The sequence below is a fragment of the Sinocyclocheilus anshuiensis genome, unplaced genomic scaffold (genome assembly GCF_001515605.1).
Source record: "Sinocyclocheilus anshuiensis isolate Anshui unplaced genomic scaffold, SAMN03320099.WGS_v1.1 scaffold1421, whole genome shotgun sequence".
Lineage (NCBI taxonomy): Eukaryota > Metazoa > Chordata > Actinopteri > Cypriniformes > Cyprinidae > Sinocyclocheilus > Sinocyclocheilus anshuiensis.
The window spans coordinates 56,575-65,570 of NW_015548279.1; the positions used below are offsets into that span (position 1 = coordinate 56,575).

Here is an 8,996-nt window from a genome sequence, read left to right on the forward strand (position 1 = left end):
TGTGAATACAAGGGAGGTTTAGCTTTAGGCATTTTAATTTAAGCATGTTTAGCTTAGTTAACGGAAGGCTACCTGCTGCCATCAGAGCAAGTGTAATTACTGCATTCACGCGCTCCTCGGATGCTCTCATTTCACGAGTTGTGCTTTTAAGTCAGAATGTGAAAAAACAACATGGATACTCTCATTACTACAAAGATTTGCATTATTAGAGCTTTCCGACTTGAGTTCACGTGCATTTTTTCAGTTGGGAAATTATTTTTCACGTGCGCACCGCAGTGATGATGCTTCTTACGTCAGTTTCGGAGAACCGGAGGACAAATATTTAAATCGATTGCTCAGGCATGGCACCGAAATGAGTCACCAAAATCTGCGTTCTGATTCGGTTCTAGTACATACCGGTTACATAGGTACCGGTGCCATATTGGTACCGGGTTTCGGTACCCAACTCTACTCACAAGTGCAATCTAAAATATACACTCACAACTGAAATGTGTTCTGTCATCAGCTGATCTGTCAGTCATCTCTTGACCACCCCCACCACACTCTCTTCATCATCTTGGCACTGGTCAACGCCAACAAGGATGAGACTTTCTCTCACAGTCGTTCGTCCAAGAGCACTGCGCGCCAACCTTCACCTCTGGACCTGGTATGAGAACTCTGAAATCTAGCTGTGAAATAAATAAATATAAATGAAACTTAATTAGTTCTACCAAAAATACAATAACATAGCTTCAGGTTTAAAATCCAAGAACCTGATTTCTGATATTTATATTTGTAATAGTCTTGTCATTTACAACTAAACATATGTTATGAGAAGTCATTTCTGCACTGCTCTTGGAGTTTTTCATGTCTAGTCATGATGTCTAAATGCTATGTAGAAATCCAGACATTTTACAGTAGCATTGTGTCCTTATAACCTTTTTTTTTTTTTTTTACTAAACGATTAACCTTGATTAAATGTGTTGATATGTAGGAACGGGCTAATGTCGCTCGTAAGATTATTGACGTGGTTCGTAAAAAGAGAGCCAAGATGGTTAAAGACATTGAGATGCTTTGCAATGCCTACATCACTTTGGCATACATGGACGCCAGTCGCCATAAAACTGAAAAGAGTGAGTACAAGTGATTATAGTTGTTTCCTGTCTTTTCGGTTTATGATTAAGGGACTTGGTGTCCCAATATGTTTAATCAACAAATCCAGTGTTTATTGATAACTAATAGGAGTGGTGTATGTTGAGTTGATTTTGAGTTATCCCAAACCCATATGACTGTGGAACAATAATAATTTAACTTGAGATGAGGCACTTCCCTTTACTTTTATAAGATCTGTTTTACACTCGCTGAATTTGTAATACTTGTACGTTAAGTCGATTTGGATAAAAGCACCAGCTAATTGGCTTTATTAGTAATTAGCAATATTGTTGTATGCTTCCTATCAATGTTTACTGTATTGTGCTTTTGCAGTGTGAGCTTAAAAAAATGGGTACGGAAATGTCAGACTGTTATGTATTGACTGATATACTGTCTTTGCAGAAGCCATACCTATTCCACCTGAACAACCCATCATGCAAATCAAAGACCTTGATGATGTCATCATTCCCACCATGGACATCAAGGTGACAAATGTCTCTTTCTTTTTTCGTCAGAGAAGCCTGTGCACTTTGTGAGGTGATCTTACTTAAGCTTGTTGTATATGTTGGCATTTCTTTCAGGTGGATCCATCAGGCAGATATGAAGACCTTGTGACTATCAGCTCGTTCAAACCTCACTTTCACTTGGCTGGAGGCGTCAACCTACCCAAGATAATCGACTGTGTGGGTTCAGACGGCAAGAGCAGGAGACAGCTAGTCAAGGTCTGCTTTTCATGCTTTGTTTTGCTTAATTGCTGCCACATCTTAATCAGACTCGTTTGAAAGGTATGTCGGTCTGTTGGTCAGTCTTTAATGATTGAATCTGAAGTGAGTTTGTGTGTCGTGGCACAGGGTCAGGATGATCTGAGGCAGGACGCAGTCATGCAGCAGGTCTTTCACATGTGCTCCACCCTCCTGCAGCGCAACGCAGAAACTCGCAAAAGGAAACTCAACATCCGCCGTTACAAAGTAAAGACACTGTTAATACACTATCCTAGCACATGTTTTTATGAACTAAAATATGTACCAACTGTATCCAGCAGATGTTTTCATGAAGTTACTTGTTAAATACTACTAGTTCATTTTTTTGGCAATGTATGTCTGCTTACTAGGTCAAATGCCCAGTATACATTTTTTTCGACCACAGCTATTATATATATGTAAACATGCCTTCATCAGCGCTGCTCTGTGTGTTTGTACCAGGTGGTGCCGTTTTCCCAGCGCAGTGGTGTTTTGGAGTGGTGTTCTGGCACTGTGCCCATTGGAGAGTTCCTGGTCGACCCACAGAAGGGGGCGCACAAACGCTTCCGCCCACAGGACTGGCCCAATATGTCCTGTCGCAAGAAAATGATGGTACTGAATTTTATCAACTCATTCATTCTTATAGGCATTATACTATTAATAGTCCTAAACTGTTTTGGAAGAGTAGAAGAATACTAGTTTATAGTCGGTAAACTTTGCAACACTTTTATTGAACTGAATTGAATTCATGTTCAACTAAATTAATTAGCTGATTAATGACACTATTGTCTTCTGTAGAGCTGCTTTACAGCTTGTTTCTTAGGCTACGTTTACACGACAACGGTGTAGTCAAAAACGGAAAAGTTTTTCCCTTGCGTTTTTAAAAAGTTTCACGTATACACGACAACGTTTTCAAAACGATTCGTGTTTACGCATATCCACAGAAACGGACAAAAACGCTGTATTACGTATGCCAGGCCAGTAGTTGGCGCTGTCACCTTGTTAGTAAACAGTACCTGTAGGGAAGTGACGATTATATGTTGAATATGATGCATCTCCGCTGTTGGTTGTAATATTGGTGAAATAAATCCACACTTTGCTGAAGAAGCGTTAGCAAACTCTTGAGCAGCAACAACAGTACCATATACTCCGCCATTGTTGTGTACGTTTGTTCGTGCTTGCCTTTAAAATCGACACGTACTGCGCATGTCTACATACCTGACACATACTACGCACACGCATGAAGTCACCGTTTTCAAAGATTTTTTGGGTGTTGGGTGTTTACACAGAAACGATAACGGTGGCGTTTTCAAAAACGTGCACTTTGAAACCCGTTTTCAAAAATATGCGTTTTCAGTCCCCAAAACGCTGTTGTCGTGTAAACAGTCAAAACGCATAAAAAGTTTCCCGTTTTTGGCTGAAAGTGTTTTAATCAAAATTGATTAATTTTGCAACATTAACACTGTTATCTGCTTATTAATATGAAGCTGCTTTCAAACAAAATGTGCGATATAAATAAATGTGACTTGAGTATTAGAGATTGTCTCTACAAAAAGATTATTTATGAAGCATTTTGCCTCATTATGTTCTCGTTGTAATGGTGTAGGAGGCTCAACGGCTGGAATTTGATGACAAACTGCAGGCTTTCACTGAGGTGTGTCAGAACTTCCGGCCAGTATTCCGATACTTCTGCATGGAGCGCTTTCTGGACCCTGCGGTGTGGCTGGAGAGACAGCTAGCGTACACCCGCAGTGTGGCCACCTCTTCTATTGGTACACACACATAACACTATTATTTAACCATATTATTATAGGTGACGTGTCATTTCGGTTGGACAGAAAAGAGCTGCATCTGGCCTCACATTTTCACTTTTAACAGTATTATTTCATGGGCAACTAATTTGAAATGATGTTAAAATAGTGACATGTTTGTGTCTGACAGTTGGTTACATCGTTGGCCTGGGCGATCGGCACATTCAGAACATTCTTATCGATGAACAGACTGCAGAACTGGTCCACATAGACCTGGGTATGTGTATACAGAAAACTAGCACAGCAGAAGATCTTCGCTCTCTTCATGTTTTCATTTTCACCTTCATCATCTTTCCACACAGGTGTTGCGTTTGAGCAGGGCAAAATCTTGCCCACCCCTGAGACGGTTCCCTTCAGACTGTCTCGAGACATTGTGGATGGGATGGGCATCACAGGGGTGGAGGGCGTCTTCAGGAGGTACGTCTTCAGGAGGCGACCCTGGGTGTTTTCACACTTGAGTTTATTGATGTTTATGTATACCCCGTAGCCTATTTCACAAAGAAGATTTCAGTGGCTACACAGGTAAGTTGGATGAAAGAAAAAAAGGAAAAAAATGAAAGAATATGGATAAGTTTTTAGCTGTGTTTACCACCATGGTACTGTATCTTACACTACACTTCTGGGTAAGAGATTGGAAAGCAAATATCCTTAATGCATTACACATGAGCAATTATATTTTGACATTTAATATTTGACCTTTCATTTAAATTAATATAAATATATACACTACCATTCAAAAGTTTGGGATCAGTAAGACTTGTGATGTTTTTTAAAGAAGTCTACTGCTCATCAAGGCTAAAGAACGAATAAAAACTTACTGACACCAAACTTTTGAACGTTAGTGTATATTGTTAGAAAAGATTTCTATTTTAAATAAATGCTCTTCTTTTTAACTTTTTATTCATCAAAGAATCCTGAAAACAGTTACCAGCACTGATAATAAATCAGCATATTTGAATGATTTCTGAAGGATCATGTGACTGGAATAATTATGCTGAAAATTCAGCTTTGCCTCACAGGAATAAATGAGATTTTAATGTATATTAAAATAGAAAAACGTTATTTTACATCGTAATAATATTTCACAATATTAAATTTTCCTGTATTTTTGATCAAATAAATGCAGCCTTGATGAGCATAAGAAACTCCTTTAAAAAACATTAAAAATTGTTCTGATCCCAAACTTTTGAACGGTAGTGAATGGTAGTGTACATATAAACATAGTTCGTACGGTCATGAAAAACCTGGAAAAGTCATGGAATTTTAAAACGGCAATTTCCAGGCCTGCGAACGCTATGGAAAAATAAATAAACCCAGAAAGTTTTGGAAAAGTCATGGGAATTTATTTCCCAAATCTTTGTATAATAGAATTGTGTTTTAATCAGGTCCTGAATTTCGCTGCATGATTGCACATATATCGCATAGTTTTACTCATTCCTGCAACTTTTGACTTTAAAATGAGGGACGTTCCTGTCAACATTTATTCAATATAGCATGTAGGTTAGATGAGTAAATAAATCCACCCAAACTCTGATTAAATCAGTCATTTGAAAACCGGGTGAGTGATTCAGCTGAACCGTGTCTTCTCTCTTTGACTCTCTTGTCGTACGCTGCGATACAGGACTTCCGCTCGCGTTTCGGTACAGTTGACAGAATTGTCACTTTGCCTAATCGGGTCGCTGCTTACACAGCTACTTATTACTAAAACAAATTCGCTTAAACTAGTAGCATTAATAGTCAAATATTTTAAAAATAACATACAGTATGCTATGATAATTTGAAGAGATTTTTATTTTTATTGTAAAAGAATGAAACATTAGGTAATGAATATTGTCTCAGAAGTCATGGAAATTTAGTGGTAAAAGTGTGTACGAACCCTGAGTCGACAGAGAATGTTTATAACAAGCTTTCTGAGCTCACTGAACCTGATCTAAACTAGGTTGGATTTGTTTGCTTTTGGCAACTCTAGGGTGCTTTCACACTTGGTTCGACTGCTTGGTCTGAACCCGAGTTCGATTGCTCACCCCCCCCCCCCCCCCCCCCCCGCTGCAGCGGACTCGGGTACGGTTCGCGGGTGCACACCCGAGTTCGGAAGACAGCGTTCACATCATTCAAACGTACTGAACTCTGACGTCAATCGAACCCGGGTGCGCACCAAAAGTGCTAGTGTGAAAGCACCCTGAAACTCTTGAGTTTGTTCATCTAGCTTCGTGTAACAGGCTACTGAAATGACTCAAGTGTGAAAACGCCAAAATGGGACTCTAGATGTTTTGTGACATTATAATTACAAGTATCTGTGAAAGGAACTGAACCATTATTACATGTATTATTATATCATGTAGATGTTGTGAGAAGACGATGGAAGTCATGAGGAGTTCTCAGGAAGCCCTGTTGACCATTGTTGAGGTAAACATGAATTCATTCTTCACATCTCACAGGTGTCATTTGTCAGGAAATGAATGCTGCTTGTTTTTTTGTGTGCAGGTGTTGCTGTACGACCCTCTGTTTGATTGGACCATGAACCCTCTGAAGGCCTTCTACCTGCAGCAGCACGACGAGCATGCAGAGCTCAATGCCACACTCAACCCCACGCCAGGAGACGAGATCGACGCCCACCGCAAGGCCAGGTATCACCTCTGTAAACACTCCTTCTGTCTGGAGCCCAATTTGACAACATAAACATTTTGTTTAGATGCCCACATAGAGCACAAATATGCAATTTGGTGCAGTTCCTCATATTTATATGGCCATAAAGAAAGAAGAAATTCGATACCTTGTAGTGCAAATCAATGAGAACTTTAAATTGTATAACAGACTACTTACATAAAATGCATATAAATATCATTTATCACTCTATATATTTCCCTATAATATGTCATAGTAAGATGGTATTTAAATGATTCGTTTTATGATGAAAGCGCCATAGTTTTTATTGTGGGGAACAAAACATATTGTATTATGCGGTTTTATTATGTACAATGAAACACTCACTGAAAGCCTTAATATAAAAGTAGTTTTAATGCATTAATTATACCTTGTAATGCATTGTATGATCTCATGAATTATTGTAACCAGTACATTATAATAATTATCTATGCATTGTTATAGCTTTCGAAAATAGAATGCATTCAAACACATGACAAACAAACCTGCAAATATCATAATGCATTTCAACTTTGGTTACATTTATGAAAAGATATAATGCATTACAACATTCATTATGAATACCTTTATAATGCTTTATACAAAAATAATTTGTTACCAAACGTTCTTCAAAAGCCTTATATATCATATTTAATGCTCATCATTTTCATAGATTTTTTTCTAAAGTTGCTTAAATGCAATACATGTTTATCTTAAAATATTACTAATGTTAATTTTAAAATCCTGAAAGATTTCGGAGCATAAAGACACATGTACCACAACCTGAACGGGGATTTTTACAATTATACTAAAGCTTTTATGTGCGTAAAAAGTATGAATTATCAATGAGATGAGAGAAGGCATGTAGTAGATGGTGTACAATGTTTTTTTCAGCAAACTTGTTGATCATTTAGAGGCCTTAGAAAGTTGCCAGTCAAGTATCATACTAGGCTTTATAAGGTTAAATCGATGTCATCTGTCTTGTAAATGTGCTAAAATTGTGATTTTTCTGTGACAGAATGATTTGATTCAGAAGGATTCAGAGCCAGTGTGAAAATTCAAACCCGATAAATAAATCAAAAAGCACAGGTGTAGTTACAGTATTTTGCCTTTGTATGGCAGTATAGAGTCAGTAAGAGTTTTAGTAAGAAAAGTATACAGTACACATACACTAATTTGAATAAAGGCTTTAAAAGAAAATGAACATGTATTAAGCTTATGTACATATTTACCATTCTCCATTGCAAGGCCAAGCTTTTTTATATACAGGTGCATCTCAATAAATTAGAATGTCGTGGAAAAGTTCATTTATTTCAGTAATTCAACTCAAATTGTGAAACTCGTGTATTAAATAAATTCAATGCACACAGACTGAGTACTTTTCCATGACATTCTAATTTATTGAGATGCACCTATACTTTCTACAATACAGATTTCTTCAAAGGAGCAAAGATTGCTTCAGAGCATAGACATGACTTCTCTTACGTGTTGATGCGTTGTGTTTCTGCAGTGACAGTCAGAGCTTTAATAAAGTGGCGGAGCGCGTGTTACTCCGACTGCAGGAGAAGCTGAAGGGTGTTGAGGAGGGGACGGTGCTCAGCGTGGGCGGCCAGGTAAACCTCCTCATTCAGCAGGCAATGGACCCCAAAAACCTCAGCCGCCTCTTCCCCGGCTGGCAGGCCTGGGTCTGATACACATGCTTGTGTGGATGCAGCACTTACCACTTGATAGAGCAATCGCACACCAAAGAAAATAAATGCAAGCTGACAATAGAACTGTAACAAATAGCAAGTACAGTGGAAATGTCTTATGACTTAGTCTCATGTGCTGGTTAACATTGAAATTCTGAATGTATATCTTTAATACTTGTTGCACTATTAGTCTGTATATAATTGAATTAAATAAATATATTTAGTACTTAGCAATGATCACTATAGCTTAATACTTATGAACGCCTGAACAGTCTGTTGAACTGTTTTTGTAATGTTTTGATTAAAAAAAAAACATTTAGAATGATAATGCTTCTGCAGCAAAAACGGTTTTTTTTTTTCTTCTTTTTTTCAAAAAACCACAAGCTTTGAATGATATGTATTAAAAAGAACGAGATCAAAATCACATGCAGCGGTGGTCATTGTTTGGTTGTACTTTATGTACAGTACAGATATTGCTCATACTGTAAATCGTTGTTGTTTTCATGGCATATTCGATGCACAATAAATCACGGTTTAAACCGTTTAGTTCTCATTTTGTCTATCATTTCAATTTAATACAACTTTTGTTAGTAAATCGTGTCTTTTATTTAACATTTGGTGAAATTATATTTGTTTAAAATCATTAATAAGTCTACAGCAAAGGATTAAACACTGCACTGCCATAACAAAAACATTTTTAAAAAATGGCCTTAATTTCCTTAACACAAAATACCCCATTTTATGTAACACATGTATAACAAAACATTTATATGAAATATATATTCAATATATAAATATTCAAAAATGTATATTTACCACAAATTATAAGGTGGTTAAAAATATATTTTTTTCATGTAAAACTATTAGTATTTTTTTATATTTTAAATTATATTAAAGGTAATTCATACATTTATTTCTAACAAACTTATTACAATATTGTACAGTAAAACGGTAACCAAAATATGGGGAAACTAACACAG

General features: G+C 37.1%; 1 protein-coding gene across 1 annotated transcript in view; it reads left to right on the top strand.

Annotated features, from left to right (window-relative positions):
* atm (ATM serine/threonine kinase) overlaps positions 1-8,569 on the top strand; it is a 55,708-nt gene extending 47,139 nt beyond the window's left edge. Inside the window, exons 46-57 of the mRNA XM_016443396.1 lie at positions 506-646; positions 974-1,112; positions 1,534-1,616; positions 1,713-1,853; positions 1,983-2,099; positions 2,334-2,483; positions 3,478-3,643; positions 3,813-3,899; positions 3,985-4,099; positions 6,025-6,088; positions 6,167-6,309; positions 7,836-8,569. Of these exons, the coding sequence (XP_016298882.1) occupies positions 506-646; positions 974-1,112; positions 1,534-1,616; positions 1,713-1,853; positions 1,983-2,099; positions 2,334-2,483; positions 3,478-3,643; positions 3,813-3,899; positions 3,985-4,099; positions 6,025-6,088; positions 6,167-6,309; positions 7,836-8,016 (1,527 nt within the window). The 3' untranslated portion in view covers positions 8,017-8,569. The remainder of the gene's footprint in view (positions 1-505; positions 647-973; positions 1,113-1,533; positions 1,617-1,712; positions 1,854-1,982; positions 2,100-2,333; positions 2,484-3,477; positions 3,644-3,812; positions 3,900-3,984; positions 4,100-6,024; positions 6,089-6,166; positions 6,310-7,835) is intronic.
* Positions 8,570-8,996: the final 427 nt, after the last annotated feature.